General features: G+C 41.7%; 2 protein-coding genes across 19 annotated transcripts in view; both read left to right on the top strand.

Moving 5' to 3' along the window:
• SPINDOC (spindlin interactor and repressor of chromatin binding) overlaps positions 1–25,577 on the top strand; it is a 207,207-nt gene that overhangs the window by 92,395 nt on the left and 89,235 nt on the right. The gene's annotated exons all lie outside the window — the stretch shown is intronic.
• Positions 1–25,577, top strand: part of RTN3 (reticulon 3) — an 88,421-nt gene that overhangs the window by 34,200 nt on the left and 28,644 nt on the right. For 5 of the 18 annotated variants that reach the window (XR_013403612.1, XR_013403611.1, XM_077962477.1 and 2 more), the window contains exon 3: positions 2,735–4,810. The exons of 8 other annotated variants lie outside the window; for them this stretch is intronic. Coding sequence is in view for 7 of the 10 variants with exons in the window: in XM_077962477.1 (XP_077818603.1) it covers positions 2,735–4,810 (2,076 nt within the window). In the remaining 3 variants the exon portion in view is untranslated. Of the gene's footprint in view, positions 1–2,495; positions 4,811–25,577 lie in introns of all 18 variants that reach the window. 5 more of the 18 variants (XR_013403613.1, XM_077962476.1, XM_077962474.1 and 2 more) reach the window with 2 other exon arrangements.

Below are 25,577 nucleotides of genomic sequence, written 5' to 3'. Positions count from 1 at the left end.
ATATTTCTGATTTAAATGTAATCTGTAGTACTTTATACTTCAGATGTTTGAACCTTTTAACCTACAGTGCTGGGCTTCATTTCTGTTATGCCCTAATCTAGTCATGCTGAATATCCATACTATATAATGGCAGATGCAAACCATGTTTTACTAAATTAGAACTACATATGAGTTATAGTTTACTTCAAGTGTTTTGTTTTGGTAATATAGCTTTGCCACCAAGCTTTAACTGTTTTCCTTAACGTACAAAGGCTTTTTATTCTAATAACCAGGTTTCAGTTATACTATTTCTAAAGCTCAGCTCTTATTACATCAAATTTCAGTGATGTGTTGAAGTAGGGGAACTTTATATGGCATTTCAAAACATTTTTATAATAGTGGAATTTTATTTATTGTAAAATATTTTTGTCTTTAATAAAATAATTTTGAATGACGTCATAATTTTGCTTTTATCTGGTATTCGGATGTTTACATGAAAAAGAGAATATAGACTGAATAAAGATAATCCTAAAAGAACTTCTCTGTCACATTTTTCCCAGTTATTCATGCTCAAGGCATTGCTGTCCTGAGCCTACTTAGGTCTCAGCTGACCAAGCTGAATCTTTGATTCACTTATTTGGGGCTATTTATTTAAGACCCACTTTGTTCCAGCTCCAAAGATACAACAATATGCAAGAAAGACAGCGCCCAGGGCTGGGCTTGGTGGCTCATGCCTATAATCCCAGTGCTTTGGGAGGCCAAGGTGGGCAGGTTGCTTGAACCCAGTAGTTTGAGACCAACCTGGCAATGTAGCGAGGCACCATGTCTGCAGAAAGTTTAAAAATTAGCCAGGTGTGGTGGCATGTGCCTGTGGTCCCAGCTACTTGGGAGGCTGAGGTGGGAGGATAGCTTGAGGCCAGGAGGTCAAGGCTGCAATGAGCCACAATTGCACCACTTGCACTCTGGCCTGGAGGACAGAGGAAGACCTTGTCTCAAATACAAACAAATAAGTGAAGTAAGAAAGCACCAGCCCTTGGGATATTTGTTTTGATCCTTTTCCCCAGTAAAAACTTGTTAGAGTAGGAAGTTAGAAAACAGCGTGGTAGATTGATGGCTTATTAACTACTAAGACAACATATTACTTTGAGAAGGATATTTTCTATTTTAAAAGTAATTCTGGAGGTCACTCTTTTTTGTGTGTATGTGTGTGGAGATGGAGTTTCACTTTTGTTACTCAGGCTGGGGTGCAATGGCACGACCTCAGCTCACTGCAGTGCCCGCCTCCCAGGTTCAGAGGATTCTCCTGCCTCAGCCTCCTGAGTAGGTGGGATTACAGGTGCCTGCCACTACGCCTGGCTAATTTTTTTATATTTTTAGTAGAGACAAGGTTTCACCATTTTGGTCAGGCTGGTCTCGAACTCCTGACCTCAGGTGAGCCACTGCACCCGGCCCAGTTAACTCTCTCTTAACCAAAGAAATCAATTTGCACAGTACAATATTGATTTCAATGACAAGTTAGTACAAGAGATTTTGGAGGGGCCATGCGTGGCAGCTCACACCTATAATCCCAGCACTTAGGGAGGCCAAGGTGGGTAGATCACTTGAGGTTGGGAGTTCAAAACCAGCCTGGCCAACATGGTGAAACACCGTCTCTTCTAAAAATACAAAAATTAACCAGGCTTGATGGTACCTGCCTGTAATCCCAGCTACTTGAGAGACTGAGGCAGGAGAATCACTTGAACCTGGGAGGTGGAGGTTGCAGTGAGCTGAGATTATGCGATTACACTCCAGCCTGGGCGACAAGAAAAAGACTCTGTATTAAAAAAAAAAAAAAAAAAAAGATTTTGGAGGGGGTCCACCTTTTTCAGTACGCTTTAGTTTAGAACATCACAGCTATTTATTTGTACATGGGACAGATTCTTCCTGTGGATAGAATAGAATAATTCTAGTCTCATTTTCAGGTCAGAGAGGGTCTACTGCATCTCCTAAAAATCAAAAACAAGTCTGGCCACTTGTTTTTTTCCTTCTCAGATTGTGAGACTATAATAGTGGATTTACAGAGGCAGTCTGTGCTCTGAATTGTTCAGCTTACAGATTAAAGTCTATCAACTCTTTATAGTATCAGGTTATTTATTTTGTATCAATTATTTGCTTTTGTTGATTAGCTCTACCAAAATAATAAAAAACCTCCCAAGATTTCTCAATCTTTCCGCCCTTCTTTATGCTTTCTCTTTACAATGGAAAAGTAGTCCAAAAAGTGTTTGTTAGGAAATTTTTTTGTTACTTGCAGTTTGTGGCATGATATGGCTTTTCTGTTTCACTGTTGGCAGCTTTATGCATGTCCTGTAGGATAACTTGATCATTTTGTTACATATTTATGTGTGTATATATACATCCTGTGTGTGTGTATATATATATATTTATGTAATTTAAAAAATAAAAAGCATGCTGCTTGGCTTGGCTAGCTAATGTGTAATTGTACCTGGTAAACAATTATTTTCTTTGAAATTCTTGAGCTCTCTTTGTTCTGATGAGCCATCTTCAGAAATTATGACATCTTCCTTTCTTTCATCTTCTGAAATACATAACAATGGCCTTACAATACTACATGGAGAAAAAAGCAATGTGTTAGGGAGCCAGCCTATTTTAGCCAAAGAAGGAAAAGACCACTTGGATCTTCTGGATATGAAAAAGATGGAAAAGCCTCAGGGGATCAGCAACAACATGTCAGACTCTCCAATTTCTCTTGCAGCAGGAGTTCATTGTGACCGTCCTTCTATTCCAGCCAGTTTCCCAGAGCATCCTGCTTTGCTTTCAAAGAAAATTGGTCAAGTGGAAGAGCAAATAGATAAAGAGACCAAGAACCCAAATGAGGTATCAAGTAGGGAAGCTAAAACCGCATTGGATGCTGATGACAGATTCACTTTGCTAACAGCCCAAAAACCACCTACTGAATACTCTAAGGTAGAAGGCATTTATACATACTCTTTGTCCCCATCCAAAGTTTCAGGAGATGGTGTTATTGAAAAGGATTCCCCTGAATCACCATTTGAAGTAATTATTGACAAAGCAGCATTTGACAAAGAATTTAAAGACTCGTATAAGGAGAGCACAGATGATTTTGGTAGCTGGTCTATGCACACTGATAGAGAATCATCCGAAGACATTTCAGAGACTAATGACAAGCTTTTTCCACTGAGAAATAAAGAGGCAGGACGTTACCAAATGTCTGCATTGCTCAGTAGGCAGTTTTCACACACAAATGCAGCACTGGAAGAGGTGTCTAGATGCGTGAATGATATGCATAACTTTACTAACGAAATACTGACTTGGGATCTGGTTCCCCAAGTGAAACAACAGACTGATAAATCTTCTGACTGCATCACAAAAACTACAGGACTTGACATGAGTGAATATAATTCTGAAATTCCAGTTGTAAATCTTAAAGTTAACACTCATCAGAAAATTCCTGTATGTTCTATTAATGGGAGCACTCCCATCACTGAATCAACAGGTGATTGGACAGAAGCATCTCTCCTACAAGAAAATGCTATCACTGGAAAACCTATACCCGACTCTTTCAATTCCACAAAAGAATTCAGTATCAAAGGTGTGCAAGGCAGTATGCAGAAACAGGGTGACACACTTGCAGAATTACCTGGATCTCCACCTGAGAAATGTGACTCTTTGGGTTCTGGAGTGGCCACAGTGAAAGTGGTTTTACCTGATGACCACCTGAAAGATGAAATGAACTGGCAGAGCTCTGCATTGGGAGAAATCACAGAAGCTGATAGTTCTGGTGAGTCTGATGACACAGTAATAGAGGACATCACAGCAGATCTATCATTTGAAAATAAGAAAATTCAAGCTGAAAAACCTGTTTCCATTCCAAGTGCTGTTGTAAAAACAGGTGAAAGAGAAATCAAAGAGATTCCCAGTTGTAAGAGAGTAGAAAAAACATCTAAAAATTTTCAAGAGTTGGTCAGTGACTCTGAGCTGCATCAAGAGCAACCTGATATTCTTGGAAGGAGTCCAGCTAGTGAGGCAGCAAAAGTACTCAATATAAATGTCTGCTTAGAAGATGTGAGTGAAGTTGCTCCTGAAAAGCCTGTTACTACTGAGAACCCCAAACTTCCTTCAACAGTGTCTCCAAATGTTTTTAATGAGACAGAATTCTCATTAAATGTGACAACATCTGCCTACTTGGAGTCATTACATGGGAAAAATGTTAAACATATAGATGATTCCTCCCCAGAGGACCTGATAGCAGCCTTTACAGAAACCAGAGATAAAGGAATAGTAGATAGTGAAGGAAATGCCTTTAAAGCAATATCAGAGAAGATGACAGACTTTAAAACAACTCCTCCTGTAGAAGTCTTACATGAAAGTGAGTCCAGTGGTTCTGAAATTAAAGGCATTGGAAGCAAATACAGTGAACAAAACAAACAAACAAATGGAAGTGAGCCTCTAAGTGTTTTCCCTACCCAAGGTACTCCAGTAGCATCTCTTGACTTAGAACAAGAACAGCTCACAATTAAGGCTCTTAAAGAATTAGGTGAAAGACAGGTTGAGAAGTCAGCTTCTGCACAGCATGACGCAGAATTGCCTTCTGAAGAAGTACTGAAGCAAACTTTCACATTTGCTCCAGAATCTTGGCCACAGAGATCATATGACATCCTAGAACATAATGTCAAGAATGGATCCGATCTTGGGATTTCCCAAAAACCCACTACTGTCAGAGAAACTTCTAGGGTAGATGCTGTTTCCAGCCTTAGCAAGACTGAATTGGTAAAAAAGCATGTCCTAGCAAGACTTCTGACAGACTTCTCAGGTAACCATTTATATTAGAATACTGCATGTGGTTAATTCTGTGATTGATTACTTATCAGCGTGCCGTTTATGTTAGAGTCTGATTTATACCTACAAAATTATGGCTAGAATACAAATATAATATACTGTATGATGGGAAAGGCAGACTCCTCTCTCGTCTTTTTTTAAATGATTACTTGATTTGGTTTCCTTAATACCAATATTTCCCAAAAATTTTTTCTATGCTCCAGTTATATTTCAAGGTACTTTTCTTTTCTTTCTTTTTTTTTTTTTTTTTTTGAGACAGAGTCTTGCTCTGTCGCCCAGGCTGGAATGCAGTGGCGAGATCTTGGCTCACCGCAACCTCCACCTCCCGGGTTCAAGCAATTCTCCTGCTTTAGCCTCCCGAGTAACTGGGACTACAGGTGTCAGCCACCATGTCAGGCTAATTTTTGTATTTTTAATAGAGACAGGGTTTCACCATATTGGCCAGGCTGGTCTCGAACTCCTGACCTTGTGATCTGCCCACTTGGCCTCCCAAAGTGCTGGGATTACAGGCATGAGCCACCGCGTCTGGCCAGTTACTACTTTTCTTTTTTTTTTTTTTTGAGATGGAGTCTCACTGCGTCCCCCAGGCTGGAGTGCAGTGGCGCGATCTCGGCTCACTGCAAGCTTTGCCTCCCGGGTTCACGCCATTCTCCTGCCTCAGCCTCCTGAGTAGCTTGGACTACAGGCACCCACTACCGCGCCCAGCTAATTTTTTGTAATTTTAGTAGAGACGGGGTTTCACCGTAGTCTCGATCTCCTGACCTTGTGATCCGCCCGCCTCGGCCTCCCAAAGTGTTGGGATTACAGGTGTGATCCACCGCTCCCGGTCTACTTCTTTTCTTATAGGTTGGCCCTAGGGTGATATTAGTTGAGAACCTAATATCATCAGGTTCTTACTTATGTACAAAGCTTATTTTTAAATCTCCACAATAGTCACACTTTTTAGCACTTGAGTTTTTTGATATGTGCCTTGTGGAATCTTAGCAATCAAAGATAAAGGAATTCCTGCTGGGAAAGATAGTAAATGAAACTTTTAATTAATGTGATCATATACTATAGAGATTTTATGCCCTGAAAGTAGGTAGCCAGTATTGTAGTACTATTTTGTGAGTAATGCTTAGGAGAACTCATGCGTTCTTCTACTTTCTATCTTATTTAATATTCTTCAGGCCAAAACTCATTATTGGATGGTACTAGAAACCCCCTCTCTTGTCTTTTATCTATTTCAAATGATCACTTTTCTATCAAGTGGCTTTCAGTTAGATTACTGCAAATTGCTGTCTGTTCTGGGGTCTTGGAAAGTACAAGAAAAAAAAAAGGATCTTTCAAGCCCCTCTACAAGGGACCCCCATCCTTTAATGTAATACCAAGTTTTACATCTACTATATGGTCAGTGTTAGGTGCTATGTAGAGGTCTGTGGTTTTTAAACTATTTGATTATAGATCCTTTTTCAAATGAAATCATATACAGAGTTGTAGAATTTATAAGAAAATTAGATTTTTTTAGGCTAAATGTATTTTGTGTTTGATTATACTATTTACTTTTTATAAGGGCATTTCCTTACTGGAGACTGTAGGTAGATTTATCTTCTTAAGTTTTAATATTTAAAATAGATAAATTGTACTTAACCTTGTAATGGTATTGTGAGGATTAAATATGAAAATGCAGGTAATGCAGCGCCTAGCACATAGTAAATATTCAGTCAGATTTAGCACCAGATACAGGGCCTGCTACATAATAAGTACTGGACAATTATTTGTTGAATGAATGATAGGAATTATTTCACTAACAATTATCAGTGAAGACATTGAGGCTTTTTGATAAACCAAAAATTTTGAGTTACCAATTAAGGATAGCTCTTATACTCTAGTATTTGAAGCTCACTGAATTTAGATTAAAGAGTGCTAGGTTCTAATTCTTGCTGTGCTGTGCCTAGAAGTATGACTTTGAACAATTACATAACCTTTCGGGGGCCTCAGATTTATTATCTGTAAAGTGAGGATGTAAAGTGAAGTAGATGGTCTTCAATTATCATTTCAATAATATGATTCTCTGGCTCTGGTACATTCTAGATTTCTTCCTGAGTTGTCGTAAGTCTTATAGGTAGTAACTTTTGAGTATTAAGGCACATAGGAATTATACTACAAAAACTCCAGTGTCTAATTCTGGCAAATTCTTGTTTTAGCGTGACCTTAGATGACTAGTCTAATTGGTTCAGCATCTTCCTTTGTTAATGTGATGATCATTATTTTGCCCTGCTTTGTATGTTGCAGTAAATAAAGTGCTGTGTAAATGCTAATTATTAGTAATTATCAACTGAATTATTTAATCTAGTGTGAGAGATGAAAAGGGCTATGGAAGTTCAGGATATTTGTCACTGACCAAATTCTATGATTAGTGTATATTTTTAGATGATAATTAAAGAAGACTGGTATAGTTAGACCAAGAAGTTTAAAGGTCTTTCTTGCAGCTTTCAAAAGTGAAAACCTTTTAAAATTGTCTTATGTATGACTAAATCTTTAAAAATATAATCCATTTCATTGCAGTGAACCAAGATTGTACCACTGAACTCCACTCTGGGTGACAGAGCAAGACTCTGTCTAAATAAATAAATAAATGTAATTAAATTAAAATATCAACCATTTCAATAAAATGCATCAGTGTCTAGTTTTATTTATTTATCTTTTTTTTTTTTTTTTTTAATTTTTTTTTTGAGACAGAGTCTCACTCTGTTGCCCAGGCTGGAGTGCAGTGGCGCAATCTCAGCTCACTGCAACCTCCGCCTCCAGAGTTCAAGCAACTCTCCTGCCTCAGCCTCCTGAGTAGCGGGGATTACGGGTGTGTGCCACCACACCCAGCTAATTTTTTGTATTTTTACCAGAGATGGGGTTTCACCATGTTGGCCAGTCTGGTCTCTCAAACTCCTGGCCTCAAGTGATCCGTCTGCCTTGGCCTCCCAAAGTGCTGGGATTTACAGGCCTGAGCCACCACACGCAACCAATTGTTTAGTTTTAAATACGTGTATCTGCATATTCTTCCTTTCTAAGATGATAACAGTGCTTTAATTCTGCCTAAAGTTGTTTGGGAAAATAGGCAAAAGAAACAATGAAAGAATTTAGTGGTTTGTTTTCTGTTTTTGCTATTTTATGTTATATTACATAACAGTTTGTAATGAAGCCTTTATGATATTATAGTTGGTTGCTCAGTAATTACATTATGATAGACTCTCATAGTTTGGGGAAGAAAATCAGATCCCTGCCTGTCACATACCTAGTATAGTGAAGATAGTTTTTTGTGTTTTAGTATCCAGATTGGCAAGGTGCAGAGAAATAGCATATAGTTTGGTGAGTACGTGTAAATTGTTATAGCCTTTCTGGAAGGCAGTTGGCAATATGTAACAGACCTAGAATTGCCCTAGCAATCTTGTTTTTAGGAATTTATCCTTTTTAAAAACAAAAAAAGCCCAGGCTGGAGTGCAATGGCACGATCTCGGGTCACTGCAACCTCCACTTCCCGGGTTCAAGCAATTCTACTGCCTCAGCCTACTGAGTAGCTGGGATTACAGGCGCCTGCCACGATGCCTAGCTAATTTTTTGTATTTTTAGTAAAGATGGGGTTTCACTATATTGGCCAAGTAAAGATGGGGTTTCACTATATTGGCCAGGCTGGTCTTGAACTCCTGACCTCATGATCCACCCGCCTCTGCTTCCCAAAGTGCTGGGATTACAGGTGTGAGTCACGGCGCCCAGCCGGAATTTATCCTTTTTTAAAATGTGCAAAAATAACTACACAGATGTTCATAGTAGCACTGTTTATGATAGTGGCAGATATCTCAGTGTCTTAACAATTCGAGGCCGGGCGCGGTGGCTCAAGCCTGTAATCCCAGCACTTTGGGAGGCCGAGACGGGCGGATCACAAGGTCAGGAGATCGAGACCATCCTGGCTAACATGGTGAAACCCCGTCTCTACTAAAAATACAAAAAACTAGCCGGGCGAGGTGTCGGGCGCCTGTAGTCCCAGCTACTCCGGAGGCTGAGGCAGGAGAATGGCGTGAACCCGGGAGGCGGAGCTTGCAGTGAGCTGAGACCCGGCCACTGCACTCCAGCCTGGGTGACAGAGCGAGACTCCGTCTCAAAAAAAAAAAAAAAAAAAAAAAAATTCGAGATTGGTTGAGTATATTATGGTGTAATTGTGCAATCGAATATTACACAGTCATTGAAGTTGTTAAAGTTTTTTTTTTTTTAAGAAATGGAAAAATATAGAAAAGTACAAAGGCAGCATACACCCATATCTTCTCTATATGTAGAATTAACTTATATTGTTAGCATTGGTAGTCATATTTGCTTCCAAACTAAAGGATTCTTTCATTACCATCTGGCCACTCCCCTTCCCCAGACGTAACACCATTAGGGACCTGGTACATCTTTCCAGTTTATTTTAAATAAATGTGTTTGTATTGTTTTATGCTTTTTAACCATTCATTCATATTATCATGTTTGTTGTATAACTTTTCCATTCAACATTAGGTTTTTAAACTTTCTTCATATTGGAATATATATAATTTATTCATTTTAACAGCTATAAAGTAATCCATTTTATGAATATATTATTTTCTTTTGATAAGGGTTTAGATTCTTTTCTGTTTTTTACTATTATACACAGTGCTGAAGTTAACATTCTTTTTTTTATTTTCTTTTTTGAGATGGAGTCTCGCTCTGTCACCCAGGCTGGAGTGCAGTGGTGCAGTCTCCGCTCACTGCAAGCTCTGCCTCCCGGGTTCACGCCATTCTCCCACCTCAGCCTCCTGAGTAGCTGGGACTACAGGCGCCTGTCACCACGCCCGGCTAATTTTATTTTTGTATTTTTAGTAGAGTCGGGGTTTCACCGTGTTAGCCAGGATGGTCTCAATCTCCTGACCGTGTGATCCACCCACCTTGGACTCCCAAAGTGCTGGGATTACAGACATGAGCCACCATGCCCGGCCTGAAGTTAACATTCTTATACTTGTCTGTTTTTACACATATGTGAATATTTCCCCAGTGTTAGGGTGCTACTGCTCATCAGTTTCACTTCTAGCTCTGTGCATTACTTTTCTAGTTATTGTCAAAATTAGTGTCTTCTGTTATATAAAAATGTAATTTATTAGTAAAAACTACATTGTTGAGCACCCAGCAGATGGTGGATGCTAAAGTGGAACGAAAAGAGTTACAAAACAAGAGATACGAAATAATTCCTATCTTGGTATCATTTAAAGTGAATCTATGGCTGGAAAGATTCCATAAAGAAAAAAAAATGAACCTATATACCTACATATATAAGGAATCTGAAGTAATTTTTAAAAGCAACGTCAGATTGGTTTTCTTTTCTTGTGGCCAAGTAGGTTTTTACTGGACCTGACCTTCCTGCATATAACTGGACAAAATTTTTAAAAAACAAAGACCTGAAGGCACTGGAGAATGAACGGGAGCAATCAGATTCTGAAAGAGAGTTGATACATGTAAGAAGAGACAGCATGAAATTAGTTTTTTATTTTTACTGCTTTTAGCTAGAGGACAGGCTGAAGTGGGTACCTGACAGGTTGGCTCAAACCTTCATAGAAAACCTAAGCAGTGGACAGAATTTGGGTCAGCCACAACCATTGAGTCAGTGGAATGTAAGGGGAGGAGGAATCTTGGAAAGGAGAGATCCAGAGAGTGACAACCTAAAATTCTGTAGACAAACTGTGTTTAAGCCTCTGTTTAATCGTGAACCACACTTAACGCACAAAAGATTATAAGCAGCACAACTAGAGATGAAAGAAGTGAACTGGACCGGGCGCGATGGCCCATGCCTATAATCCCAGCACTTTGGGAGGCCGTGGCGGGTGGATCACGAGTTCAAGACCAGCCTAGCCAAGCTGGTGAAACCCCGTCTCTACTAAAAATACAAAAATTAGCCGGGCACGGTGGCAGGCGCCTATAATCCCATCTACTCGGGTGGCTGAGGCAGGAGAATCGCTTGAACCCGGGGGGTGGAGGTTGCAGTGAGCCAAGATCGTGCCATTGCACTACAGCCTGGGTGACAGAGTGAGACTCCGTCTCAAAAAAAAAAAAAAAGAAGTGAACTCAGTTTGTAGTTTGAAGGCCGGGCACAGTGGCTCATGCCTGTAATCCCAGCATTTCAGGAGACTGAAGCAGGTAGATCACTCGAGCCCAAGAGTTCAAGGCCAGCCTGGGCAACATGGTGAAACCTCTACTAAAAATACAAAAGTTAGCTGGGCATGGTGGCGCACGCCTGTAATCCCAGCCACTCAGGAGGCTGAGGCAGGAGAATTGCTTAAACCCAAGAGGTGGAGATTGCAATGAACCGAGTTCACACTACGGCACTCCAGCCTGGGTGATAGAGGGAGACTCTGTCTTAAAACACACACATGCAAACACACACACACACACACATCATACTGGAGGTCCTAGCCACTGAATTACGGCAATAAATGGAAATACAAGAAATCAGGATTGGAAAGGAAGAAGTTAAACTTTCTTCATTTACAGATGACATGATTGTTTACGTAGAAAATCCTAAGAAATCCACAAAACAACTATTAGGATTAATAAGTAGGATTATTAATTAGCAGGATTGCAGGATAGATATTAGATTAATACACAAAACTCAATTTTGTTGTTACATATTAATAGCAAAATTCGACAATTTTAAAGAAAACCTTTTTTTGAGACAGTCTCTGTATGTTGCCCAAGCTGGAGTGCAGTGACACAATCTCTGCTCACTGTAACCTCCGCCTCTAGCTGAGATTGCAAGTGTGCACCACCATACTTAGCTAATTTTTGTAATTTTAGTAGAGACAGGGTTTCACTGTGTTGCCCAGGCTGGTCTCAAACTCCCGACATCAAGTGATCTGCCCACCTCAGCCTCCCAAAGTGCTGGGTTTACAAGGTGTGAGCCACAATGCCCGGCCTAGAAAATTAAATTTTTTAAACAAGTAGTTCCATTTACAATAGCACCAAAAGCATAAAATACTTGGAATAAATTTAACCAGAAAAGTACTTAAGACCACAATACTAAAAGCTACCAAGCACTGCAGAGAGAAGATAAAGAATGACTAAGAGGAGAGAAGTTCATGAATTGGAAGACTCAATGTTGTTAAGATGTCAGTCTTACTCACACTGCTGATCTATGGATTCAAGACAATTCAAAGTCCCAGAGTTTAACATTTCTCTCTCTCTCTCTTTTTCTTTTTCTTTCAAGACAAGGTCTGCCTCTGTCACCCAGGCTGGAGTGGCATGGGGTGCGATCTCAGCTCACTGCAACCCCTGCTTCCTGGGCTCAAGCCATCCTCCCACCTCAGCCTCCTGAGTAGCTAGGATTGCAGGCATATGCCATCACACCGAGCTAATTTTTGTATTTTTAGTAAAGATGTTTTGCCATGTTGCCCAGGCTGGTCTTGAACTCATGAGCCCAAGCATTCTGCCCAATTTGGCCTCCCAAAGTGCTGGAATTACAAGTGTGAGCTAAAGCGCCTGGTCAATTCTAACATTTCTATGGAAACACACAGAGCCTAGCAAATCTAAAGTAACCTTTTAAAAATAACAAAATTGGAAAACTTGGAACATTTACTTAAAGACATTATAAAACTCCAGTAATAAAGACAGTATGGTACTGACAAGTTGACAAGTAAAGAAACAGAGAACCCAGAAATAACAAATTAGCACAAATTTAGCAACTTAAATTTATTATCTCACAGTTTTCATGGATCAGCATTCTAGGCATGGGCTAGCTGATCCTCCTGCTCAGGGCCTCACCAGGGTTGTGATATCATGAGACTCAGGGACCTCTTTCTTTCCAAGCTGGCTGGTTGTTGATAGAATTCAGTTCCTGGAAGTTGTAGAATGAGAAACCCACTTTCTTTCTCCCTGGATATCAGCTGGGGAGATCATGCTCAGCTACTTGAAGCTGCCTGCAGGTCCTGACCTCATGGCCCTCTCACAACATGGTAGCTTGCTTCTTCGAAGCTATCAGGAGACTCTTATACAGTTAGTCCTCTGCATCCGCAGGTTCTGCATCCTTGGGTTCAACCAACCTCGGATTGAAAATGCAAAAGAAAAACCAATAAAAAATAATATAAAGACTGGGTGTGGTGGCTCATGCCTGTAATCCCAGCACTTTAGGAGGCTGAGGCAGGCGGATCACCTGAGGTCAGGAGTTCGAGACCAGCCTGGCCAACATGGTGAAACCCCGTCTCTACTAAAAATACAAAAAATTAGCTGGACGTGGTGGCACACGCCTGTAGTCCCAGCTACTCAGGAGGCTGAGGTAGTAGAATCGCTTGAACCCGGGAGGCGGAGGCAGTGAACCAAGATTGTGCCACTGCACTCCAGCCTGGACAACAGAGACTCCGTCTCAAAAAAATTAAAAAACATAAAAAATAAAGCATACAAACGGATATGCCTAGGTTACATGCAAATACCATGCTATTTTATATAAGGGACTTGAGCTTCCATGGATTTTTATATCCTTGGGACTCCTGGAACCAATCCCCTTCAGATACTGAGGAATGACTGTATAACTCAAATGCAAAAACTAGAATGACGATTCCATTATATTCACAGGTCTGCCCACATTTAGGGGCAGGGGAAAGTGTTATACAAGGCATGTACAACAAGGGGCAAGAGTCTTGGAAGCCATCATAGAATCCTTTTTTTTTTTTTTTTTTTTTTCCTGTGATAGGGGCTTGCTCTGTTGCCCAGGCCAGAGTGCAGTGTTGCAGTCCTAGCTCACTGCTGCCTCCTGGGCTCAAGGGATCCTCCCACCTCAGCCTCCCGAGTAACTGGGACTATGGGTATATGCCACCATGCCCAGCTCCATCTTAGAATTCCACCTGCCACAATTCTAACTTCACATGATATGCAAAAATTAAAATGAATTAGAACTCTGAACATAAAAACTAAAACCAAAAAGTTTTTCCAGGAATGCATAGGAAAATATTTTCATGACATAGGGTAGGCAAAGATTTCTTAGGTAAAATGCACTAACCATAAAATTAAAGATGGATGGCCAGGCACAGTGGCTCATGCCTGTAATTCCAGCGATTTGGGAGGTCGAGGTGGGTGGATCACTTGAGGCCAGGAGTTCGAGACAAGCCTGGCCAACATGGTCAAACCCAATCTCTACTAAAAATAGAAAAATTAACCAGGTTTGGTGACGGGCATCCGTAGCCCCAGCTGCTAAGGAGACTGAGGCAAGAAAATCACTTGAACCCAGGAGGTGGAGGTTGCAGTGAGTTACGATCATGCTACTGCACTCCAGCCTGCTCAACAGAATGAGACTCTGTCTCCAAAAAAAAAAAAAGAAAGAAAGAAAGAAAAATACTCTTTAGGTAACTAAGGTCAAAAGTTCACATTTTTAGATCCATACTGTTCACCTGGGGAGGGGTAGACAATGCCATTTTGTTTTCTGTTTTATAAATCTGAAATTGAGGGCAGAGGGGATGGTAGGTTATTTTAATGAACAAACAACTATTTTTTCTGAGTGTGTGAGATGAACGTTAGTTTGAAAGGGGTTCCTACATATTTCTCTGGCCTACTGCCAGACTTATCTGTGGCCAAAAGTATGTGTGTCTGTCTTTGACAGTGACAGCTTTGTATTCTGTCAGTGATCTTTCTGTGCCTTTTGAGGGGGTGGATTTCTTTGGTTAATAATAAATCTGTAGCAGAGCAGACTGTTAACCCATTTCAGCAGCCACAGAATTTGGGCCTAAGTTTACAAACACGTCACCTGATGTCTCTTTTGCAACTTAAAAGTGGCTTCATTTATTATAACTATTAATGTGAAAGTAACCAAAGAAAAGAAATAATCTATGTAAAAATGTCTGCATCTGTCTTTACATAAATTGTTCATATTAAAAAGCTTAACTGTTTCCCCTTTATTAACAGTTTCCTTTTTGAGGTTATAAAGCATGGCCTTTTTTTTTCCTTTTAGTCGTTTCAGGCATGTTTGAGTGTTCTTAGAGATGTGTTATAGACAGATTTTAAGCAACTTTTGCAAGGAAGGTGGAATGAATTGGAGATTTATTTGTTCTTAAAAAATGAAGTAGCTGGGTGCAATGATTCACGCCTGTAATTCCAGCACTTTGGGAGGCCAAGGAGGGCAGATCGCTTGAGCTCAAGAATTTAAGACCAGAGTGGGCAACAAAAAAATTTAGCCAGGCATGCTGGCATGCACCTGTAGCCTTGGGAGGCTGAGGCAAGAGGATCACCTGAGCTCAGGAAGTCGAGGCTACAGTGAGCTGTAGTCACACCACTGCACTCCAGCCTGGGTGACAGAGTGAGACCCTGTCTTTAAAAAAAAAAAGAAGAAGAAGAAGAAGAAGAAGAAGAAGAAGAAGAAAGTAAAGCTAACAGACTACTAAACCTTGAAATTTCTTTCACATTTGTTCCTTTTCAGAATAAGTATTTGAACAGCTCTTCTTTTCTACCTTTGAGGTGTATACTTGGGAGAGTAAAGTCAATTGACTTTTGGAAATGGCTATTTAGAATCAAAACAAGAGCTTTCCCCAAATTCGGTAATAAAATTAACGGATTGGGAATCAGTAAGGTTTACTGCTGTTCCTGCTGGAAATGGCGCAAGACTGATTTCCTTTTTTCTTAGCCTGAGATTACCATTGGATGTGTTAGTGCCCTCTTCAGGTGTAACATGGGTACTGCAGCCAGCATCCTTAAATACCACGGGCAAGAAATACTTTAATAAAATAAAACTTTAAAATAAATACCTTATTTTAAAGTTTTTAAAATAAAAGTAATATGGCCACATTACAAAAGATTTGGAAAATAAAAAGAAGGAATCACTCGTAATTCCACCAGCAACATAAACACTCTTGGTACAGACATTCCTTGTCAGATATTTCATCTGTCATTAGCAAAATAATATAACTGAGAAATTAGTGATTTTACTCATGTAATGAATCATGAAAAGAGAAGAAAGTAAGGTCCTTTAAATGAAAAAAGAAATTAAGTGGTATGATATTAAAGATAAAGTTATAACCTGAAAAGTAAGGGAACATTGACTTCATTCTTTTGAGAGCTTTTGGCTTTTTATTTTTCCAGTACCTTTTGAACTAGATTGGGTCACTTCCCTGTAGGACTTTAGAAGAGACTAGCCAAGGCTTCGATCTGTCTCTATAAGGTTGCGTACTAGTGTAGCAGTTTGTTAGCCCATTGCCCCACAATTCTCTTCTGTTTTAGAACACCCAAGATACACATAGCACACCCAAAGAAAAGGACATTCCCTGTCTGTGTCAGTGGCTCTCTCCAGTAGTGATTCTCTACCTGACACATATCAGAATCAAGCAATAATTTGCCCATAGCTTGAAAAAGGTGATATGCGCCATCAGGAGTCAGGATCTACTCCCCATCCCACAACCTTTGTCCCATCTCACACGCAGCTGAGAGTCACTGACTTGGACAGTCTTCTCTAGAGTCTGCTCATAGAAGGTAAATTTAAGACCTAAAAATGTTTAAGACTCTTCACTTAATCAAAAGATTTTATTTTTTTCTGATAGAAAAGACTGCAACCAGTCCTGATGTTTGAGTGTAGTTGATGAGGGAGAAGGAAGAGTGAACCCTATTTCTGTATTTGTCTTGGGTTTCTGGGTGGATGGTAGAACTATTTTCTTTTTTTTTTTTTTTTTGAGACGGAGTCTCGCTCTGTCGCCCAGGCTGGAGTGCAGTGGCGCGATCTCGGCTCACTGCAAGCTCCGCCTCCCGGGTTCATGCCATTCTTCTGCCTCAGCCTCCCGAGTAGCTGGGACTACAGGCGCCCGCCACCTCGCCCGGCTAATTTTTTTGTATTTTTTTTTAGTAGAGATGGGGTTTCACCGTGTTAGCCAGGATGGTCTCGATCTCCTGACTTCGTGATCCACCCGTCTCGGCCTCCCAAAGTGCTGGGATTACAGGGTAGAACTATTTTCTGATCAGGGAAGAGTGTCAGTCAAAAATGATGTTTTCTTTGATATGTGGAATTTGAGGGGTTGAGATGCCTCAAAGTGATCTCTTCTTTTTCTTTTTATTTATTTATTTATTTTTTTTTTGAGACGGAGTCTCGCTCTGTAGCCCAGGCTGGAGTGCAGTGGCCGGATCTCAGCTCACTGCAAGCTCCGCCTCCCGGGTTCATGCCATTCTCCGGCCTCAGCCTCCCGAGTAGCTGGGACTACAGGCGCCCGCCGCCTCGCCTGGCTAGTTTTTTGTATTTCTTAGTAGAGACGGGGTTTCACCGTGTTATCCAGGATGGTCTCGATCTCCTGACCTCGTGATCCACCCGTCTCAGCCTCCCAAAGTGCTGGGATTACAGGCTTGAGCCACCGCGCCCGGCCAGATCTTTTCTTTTTCTGTAGCTTCAAATTACCACCTACAAATCTATACTCTGTGTTGGTCTGGTCTGCCCCATAGGTGATGTATTATACTGCCTTTATCTCCTGGTTCTCTATCTCTGTATATCATTTACAGACCACTCTATTTCATCATAGTTCTGATAGTGCAGCACTTTTTCATAGAAAGGTTTATATGGAAATTTGATACATAAAATAGATTTGGCTAATAAGGCCCCTTCTAACCTCCCCATCTTAGTTTCTTTTTTTTTTTTTTTTTTTTTTTTTTGAGACGGATTCTCACTCTCACCCAGGCTAGAGTGCAGCAGCGTAATCTCGGCTCACTGCAACCTCCACTTGCCAGGTTCAAGTGATTCTCCTGCCTCAGCCTCCCAAGTAGCTGGGACTAAGGTGCCCGCCACCATGCCCAGCTAATTTTTTGGGTTTTTTTGTATTTTTAGTAGAGACGGGGTTTCACTATGTTGGCCTGGCTGGTCTCAAACTCCTGACCTCGTGATCCATCCACCTTGGCTTCCTAAAGTGCTAGGATAACAGGCATGAGCCACCGCGCCTGGCCTTTTTTTTTTTTTCTTTAGAGATAGGGTCTCACTGTGTTGCCCAGTCTGGTCTCAAACTCTTGGAATTCAAGCGATCTTCCAACCTCCACTTCCCAAAGTGCTGGGATTACAGTCATGAGCCACCTTTAATTTCTTTGTATCTTACTGGCAACAAAGAGGAAAGGAAAAAATCTTGTTGCTCTGTAGCTGACTTTAACTTCAATTTTTAAATTTTCTGTTACAATTGTAGCAGAGGTTGGCAGTCAAATGAATAATAATAGCTAACATTGTGTTACTATCTAATCAACAGTATTCTGAGCACTTCTACACATTAATCCACTTAATCCTGGCAACATCCCTATGAAGTTGATATTGTATTATCCTATTTTACAAATGAGGAACCTGATGCACAGAGAGATTGAGTGTCTTGTCCAAAATCACAGAGCTAGCAAATGGAAGAGGATACAAACCCAGGCGTTCTAGAGCCAGAGTCATTTCTATGCTATACTAACTCTAAAGCTGGGGATAAAGAGTTTTACTAGATAGGGAACCATGGCCAAGTGGAAACTAGGAAGCATTAAGGGGTGAAATAATCTTTATTATATTTTATTTTATTTTTATTTATTAGTAGTAGTATTTTTGAGATAGAGTTTCGCTCTTGTCACCCAGGCTGCAGTGCGGTGGCTTGATCTCGACTCACTGCAACCTCCGCCTCCTGGGTTCAGTCGATTTTCGTGCCTCAGCCTCCTGAGTAGCTAGGGCTACAGGCCTGTACCACCACGCCTGGCTAATTTTGTATTTTTAGTAGAGAGGGGGTTTCATCATGTTAGCCAGGCTGGTCCCAAATTCCTGACCTTAAGTGATCCACCCGCCCCAGCTTGCCAAAGTGCTGGAATTCAGGCGTGAGCCACCATGCCCAGCATTTATTTTTTTTTTTTGAAACAGCTTCTCATTCTGTTGCCCAGGCTGGAATGCAGTGGCATGATCTCAGCTCACTGCAACCTCCGCCTCCCGGGTTCAAGTGATTCTACTGCCTCAGCCTCCCCAGTAGCTGAAACTACAGGTATACACCACCATGCCCAGCTAACTTTTGTATTTTTAGTAGAGATGGGGTTTTGCTATGTTGGCCAGGCTGGTCTCGAACTTGTGACCTCAGGTGATCTTCCCGCCTCAGCCTCCCAAAATGCTGGGATTACAGGCATGAGCCACTGCACCCGGCCTGAAATAATCTTTAAACATCTCTTAATGCACAAATGTCTATTTCTGGATTTTCTGTACCATTCTATTGTTCTATTATCTTTTGGCCAGTACTACAGCATATTGATAATGGTAGCTTTATATTTAAAATCAGGTTGTGTGAATCTTCCAACTTTATTTTTCAAAGTTGTTTCGGCTCTTCTAGGTTTGTTTTGTTTTGTTTTGTTTTTTTGTTTTTTTGTTTTTTTGTTTTAGACGGAGTCTTGCTCTGTCACCCAGGCTTGAGCGCAGTGGTGTATCTCAGCTCACTGCAAGCTCCGCCTCCCAGGTTCACGCCATTCTCCTGCCTCAGCCTACCAAGTAGCTGGGACTACAGGTGCCCACCACCACACCCGGCTAATGTTTTGTATTTTTAGTAAAGACGGGGTTTCACTGTGTTAGCCAGGATGGTCTCGATCTCCTGACCTTGTGATCCACCCGCCTCGGCCTCCCAAAGTGTTGGGATTACAGGTGTGAGCCACCGTACCCGGCCAGTATTTTATATTTTTATACTATTTAATTTGTTTTTTACACTATTTTAAATGTTATTTTTAAATTCAGTTTCTGACTGGTTAATACTAATATATGGAAATAAGATTGATTTTGTATGTTAGCTTTGTATTATGCAATCTTCCTAAACTCATTTATTAGTTCTAGTAGTTTTTTGTTTGTTTGTTTGTTTTGAGACGGAGTCTCACTCTGTCACCCGGGCTGGAGTGTAGTGGCGGGATCTCAGCTCACTGCAAGCTCTGCCTCCTGGGTTCATGCCATTCTCCCATCTCAGTCTCCCGAGCAGCTGGAACTACAGGTGGCCGTCACCACACCCAGCTAATTTTGTTTTTATATTTTTAGTAGAGATGGGGTTTCACCGTGTTAGCCAGGATGGTCTTGATCTCCTGACCTCGTGATCCACCCGCCTTGGCCTCCCAAAGTGCTGGGATTACAGTCATGAGCCACTGCACCTGGTCCTAGTAGCTTTTTTTTTTTTTTTTTTTTTTTTTTTTGAGACGGAGTCTCGCGCTGTCACCCAGGCTGGAGTGCAGTGGACGGATCTCAGCTCACTGCAAGCTCCGCCTCCCGGGTTCACGCCATTCTCCTGCCTCAGCCTCCCGAGTAGCTGGGACTACAGGCGTCCGCCACCTCGGCCGGCTAGTTTTTTGTATTTTTTAGTAGAGACGGGGTTTCACCGTGTTAACCAGGATGGTCTCGATCTCCTGACCTCGTGATCCGCCCGTCTCGGCCTCCCAAAGTGCTGGGATTACAGGCTTGAGCCACCGCGCCCGGCCTAGTAGCTTTTTTTTTTATGGATTCCATCAGATTTTCCGCATAGGCAATCATGCCATTCGTGAATAAGGACAGTTTCACTACTTTCCTATCTGAATGCCTATTTGTTTTTGTTTTTGTTTTTGTTTTTGACAGTTTCGCTCTTTTGCCCAGGCTGGAGTGAAGTGGTGTGACCTCAGCTCACTGCAACCTCCGCCTCCTGGTTTCAAGCAATTCTCCTGCCTCAGGCTCCCTAGCAGCTGGGATTACAGTAGCATGCCATGACGCCCAGCTAATTTTTTTTTTTTTTCCCCTGATATGGAGTCTTACTCTGTCATCCAGGTTGGAGTGCAGTGGCGTGATCTCAAGTCACTGCGGCCACGCCTTCTGGGTTCAAGTGATGCTTCTGCCTCAGCCTCCTGAGTAGCTGGGATTACAGGCGCCCAGCACCACTCCCGGCAATGTTTGTTTGTTTGTTTGTTTTAGATGGAGTCTTGCTCTGTTGCTCAGGCTGGAGTGTTGTGGCACGATCTTGGCCCACTGCAACCTTTGCCTCCCAGGTTCAAGTGATCCTCCTGCCTCAGCCCTGCTAGTAGCTGGGATTACAGGCACATGCCACCATGCCCAGCTAATTTTTATATTTTTAGTAGAGACAGGGATTCGCCATGTTGGCCAGGCTGGTCTTGAACTCCTGACCTCAGGTGATCCACTCACCTCAGCCTCCCAAAGTGCTGGGATTACCAGCGTGAGCCACCGCACCTGGCCTTTGTTTTGTATTTTCAGTAGAGACGGTGTTTCACCATGTTGGCCAGGCAGGTCTTGAACTCCTGATCTAAGGTGATCCACCCACCTCAGCCTCCCAAAGTGCTAGGATTGCAGTCGTAAGCCACCGCGCCTAGCCCTACACCCAGCTAATTTTTTATTTATTTATTTATTTATTTGTATTTTTAGTAGAGACAGGGTTTCACCATGTTGGTCAGGCTAGTCTCGAACCCCTGACCTCAGGTGATCCATCTGCCTCGGCCTCCCAAAATGCTAGGATTACAGGCGTGAGCCGCCACGCCCAGGCTGTTTTTCTTGACTTACTGAACTGGCTAGAACCTTTAATACAGTGTTAAACAGGAGTAGTGGCAGAGAGAACTTCTTGCCTTCTTTCAGTGAGCATGATGTTTGCTGTAAGTTACCGGTAGATTCCCTTTTTCAAGTTGAGGGATTTCCCTTCCCTAGTTTCCTGAGATTTTAAAATCAAGAATGAATGTTGGATTTTCTCAAATGCTTTTTTTCTGTATCTTTTGAGATGATCATATGGTTTTTCTTTTTTAGTTGTTAATATGGTGAATTATGGAATTCTTCCTTGGTGGAATTCTTTAAAATGGAGAATATTTTGATTATTGAATGTTAAGCCAATCCTGTATTTTTTCAAAAGAAACACCTCAGTCATGATGTAGTAGTATTGTGTTTATTGTTGTGTTTGGTTTGCTAAATTTTTGTTAAGAATTTTCGCAAGCTGGGCACAAATGTCAAGTGGCTCGTGCCTACAATCCCAGCACTTTGGGAGGCTGAGGCGGGCAGATCATCTGAGGTCCGGAGTTCGAGACCAGCCTGGCCAACATGGTGAAACCCCATCTCTACTAAAAATACAAAAAATTATCTGGGCGTGGTGGTGCGCGCCTGTAATCCCAGCTACTCAGGAAGCTGAGGCAGGAGAATTACTTGAACTCGGGAGGCAGAGGTTGTAGTGAGCCGAGATCTCGCCATTGCACTCCAGCCTGGGCAACAGACTGAGACTCTGTCTCAAAAAACAAACAAAAACTTGATGAAGGAAGGTAAAGGTGGGAAAGGGGCCGGGTACGGTGGCTCATGCCTGTAATTTCAGTGCTTTGGGAGGCCAAGGCAGGCGGATCACGAGGTCAGGAGTTCGAGAGCAGCCTGGCCAACATGGTGAAACCCTGTCCCTAATAAAAATACAAAAAATTAGCCGGGCGTGGTGGCAGGCGCCTGTAATGTCAGCCGGTCAAAGGCTGAGGCAGGAGAATTGCTTGAACCCAGGAGGTGGAGGTTGCAGTGAGCCGAGACCATGCCATTGCACTCCAACCTGGCGACAAGGTGAGACTCTGTCTCAAAAAATAAAAAAAAATAAAAAAGGTGGGAAAGGAAGGAAAGATAACACATTAAAAGATAAATAATTTCCTGTTTTAAAAAGTAGTTATGGGCCAGGCACGGTGGCTCAAGCCTGTAATCCCAGCACTTTGGGAGGCTGAGACGGGCGGATCGCGAGGTCGGGAGATCGAGACCATCCTGGCTAACACGGTGAAACCCCGTCTCTACTAAAAAATACAAAAAAACTAGCCGGGCGAGGTGGCGGGTGCCTGTAGTCCCAGCTACTCGGGAGACTGAGGCAGGAGAATGGTGTGAACCTGGGAGGCAGAGCTTGCAGTGAGTAGAGATCGCGCCACTGCATTCCAGCCTGGGCGACAGAGTGAGACTCCGTCTCAAAAAAATAAAATAAAAAGAAAATAAAAGAGAATGAAAAGAAAGTTTCTGCCAGTCGCTGTGACTCACGCCTGTAATCCCAGCACTTTGGGAGGCCAAGGCCAGTGCATTGTTTGAGTCCATGAGTTTGAGACCAACATGGGCAACATGACAAAACCCTGTCTCTACAAAAAACAGAAAAATCAACTGGGCATGGTGGTGCATGCCTATAGTCCTAGCTACTTGGGAGGCTGAGATGGGAGGATAGCTTGAGTCCAGGAGGCAGAGGTTGCAATGGGCCAAGATTGTGCCACTTCTCTCCAGCCTGGGCGATACAGCCAGACCTTGTCTAAAAAAAGAAAAGAAAAGAAAATTTCATGGACGCAAGCCATGCAGCCTCTTGCTGGTTATGAAATACACACTAGAACTAGTGTAAGTCTAGTGGCTTCATATTTTAAACTATTAGCAACTGCCTCATTTCTCACTTTTTTTCGTATTTTTCATCTTCTTCTCCCCCAAGGTATTATAGAGGGAAATGTTTCCAAAAATCATGCCAGTTTCCTTCCTTTGGTGTTCTATACTTGGAATCCTTAGTCTTCTGTGGTCAATAGAGTCATGTGCAAAAACTTGACTAGTTTAAGGGGAATTATTAGGAAATAAATGGTTTTGTTGTCTTTTGGTCATTAGCTTGGCCCCATGTTTAAGCATTCAGTAACAGCTGTGAAGAGCCTGCTACAAATCAAGTGGTTGTTAGGCTGGGCAGTGTCTGAGGAAGTAGCCCTGCACTAAGACCTGAAAAGTAAAGAAGCAAGCAATGGGGAGCTGGGGAAGAGCATTCCAGACAGAGGCTTATGTGTTGAACCATCTTTTCCAAACTCTTCCTCTGTTTTCCTCTCTTCAGTCACTATGTCCCCTTTCTATCCCAGACCATAATTCCACCATTTATCTTAAGACTGAGCCCAGGGCCTATACTATTATACAGGTTGTTTACTGTACACATCTAGGGGCACTATCTACCTTTGTTATCTTTGTAGGTTTGAATATTTCTTATGAGTTTTCCAGCAGATGGCAGTAACATGCATGAGGACAGGGTGACTTTTTCTAATTTGCACAAAGGTTTTTTTTGAGACAGAGTCTCACTCTTTCACCCAGGCTGGAATGCAATGGTGCGATCTCAGCTCACTGCAACCTCTGCCTCCCAGGTTCAAGCGATTCTCCTGCCTCAACCTTCTGAGTAGCTGGGAGTACAGGCACGCGCCACGACGCCTGGCTAATTTTTGTATTTTTAGTAGAGATGGGGTTTCGCCATGTTGGCCAGGCTGGTTTCGAACTCCTAACCGCAAATGATCCACCCACCTTGGCCTCCCAAAGTGCTGGGTTTACAAGCATGACCCACCGCACCCGGCCTAAAGGTAGACACTTCTGATTTACATCTAGGCACGTGTCGTCTTTATCCCTTTTCCTTCTCTGACACATCCTTTTCTCTCTGGGTCCCAGCCTTATTCTCTAAGCTTTCTCTTCCTGTCTTTCAAATATTTTGAATGTGTAGAAGAATTACAATTGTGCTACAAGGAAATCCTGTATAATCTTCACTCTGGTTCACCAATTGTTAACATTTGGCCACATGTGCATTATCCCCCCCTCCCTCTCAGTATAGATAGATGTTTTTTTCCTGAACCATTTGAGAGCTGATTGCAAACGTTCTGCCTCTTTACCCCTGCTTTGGAGTGTGTTTCCTTTGAACAAAACATCTTTGTTTTACATAATCAACGGAAGTTATTAAGGAAATTTAACAGTAATTAGGAAATTAAACATTGATAACAGTACTTTTATCAATTATAGTCCACATTTAAATTTTGTCAGTTATACCAATGATATATTTATAGCTGTATTTACCCCTTTTCCAGAGTCCAATCTAGGATCACACTTTGTGCCTCGTCCCATCTCCTTACTCTCCTTTAATCTGAGAATTAAGATTAAAAGAAGTTCCTCAGTCTTTCTCTGTCTTTCATACCATTGACATTTTTGAAGACTACGGGCCAGTTTTGTAGAATATTTCTCAATCTGGGTTTGTCTGGTGTTTTCTTATTAGATGCAGGTTACGTATTTTGGGCGGGAATACCATAGAAGTGATGTTGTGTCTTTCTCAGTGCATGCACTATGTCCGGAGGCATATGGTATCGGTTTGTTCTACTACTGATGACGTTGGCCCTCTAAGCCTTCTATGTTGAAACTGTTCCTGTAATTATATGAGCTCTAACATGTATATACTTGAACTCTGACTATAGGAATTATCCTGCTTATAGGAATTCACTTTTAAGTAGGCAGCATTCTATTAAGTTCTTCTGTTCAATCTCTTAGTTCAATCAAGTGAGCCTGAGTTGCCTCCCAATTCTTTCTCTCCTTTGCAGCATCACTATCTGGGCCTCTCATGTTCCATCAGGAGTCATAATACCTTCTCTTTCTCCTAGTACGTTGCATCCCTTAGCCAGACTCTTTGAACCAGTGATTACTTCTTATATACAACAGCATATTTTTAGTGTTTTATTGGTTTCAAGTTAAGGTTCTTTGGATCTAGGAAGGTTAGTCTTCAAAGAAATGGTTTCAGAAGAGAGCTGTATAGCTGAATGTGGGGAAGAACTAGGTACCCACAAGACAACTTGAATCACACCCAGGTTCGTTTTATCCCAAATCAGTCTTTTCAGCTAACCTTATTTGGATTATGGTTAAAGTATTTACTGCATGTCATTTACAGTGTCTTAGCCTTCTTTATTCCTTAAACTCTAGGAAGTAGATTTCATTTTCTTCATTTTTCAGATGAGGAAATGGAGGCTTGGAAAGGTTCAAGTAATATAGT

This window comes from Macaca mulatta, chromosome 14, assembly GCF_049350105.2.
Source record: "Macaca mulatta isolate MMU2019108-1 chromosome 14, T2T-MMU8v2.0, whole genome shotgun sequence".
NCBI lineage: Eukaryota > Metazoa > Chordata > Mammalia > Primates > Cercopithecidae > Macaca > Macaca mulatta.
This window is presented reverse-complemented; position numbering and strand designations above follow the sequence as displayed.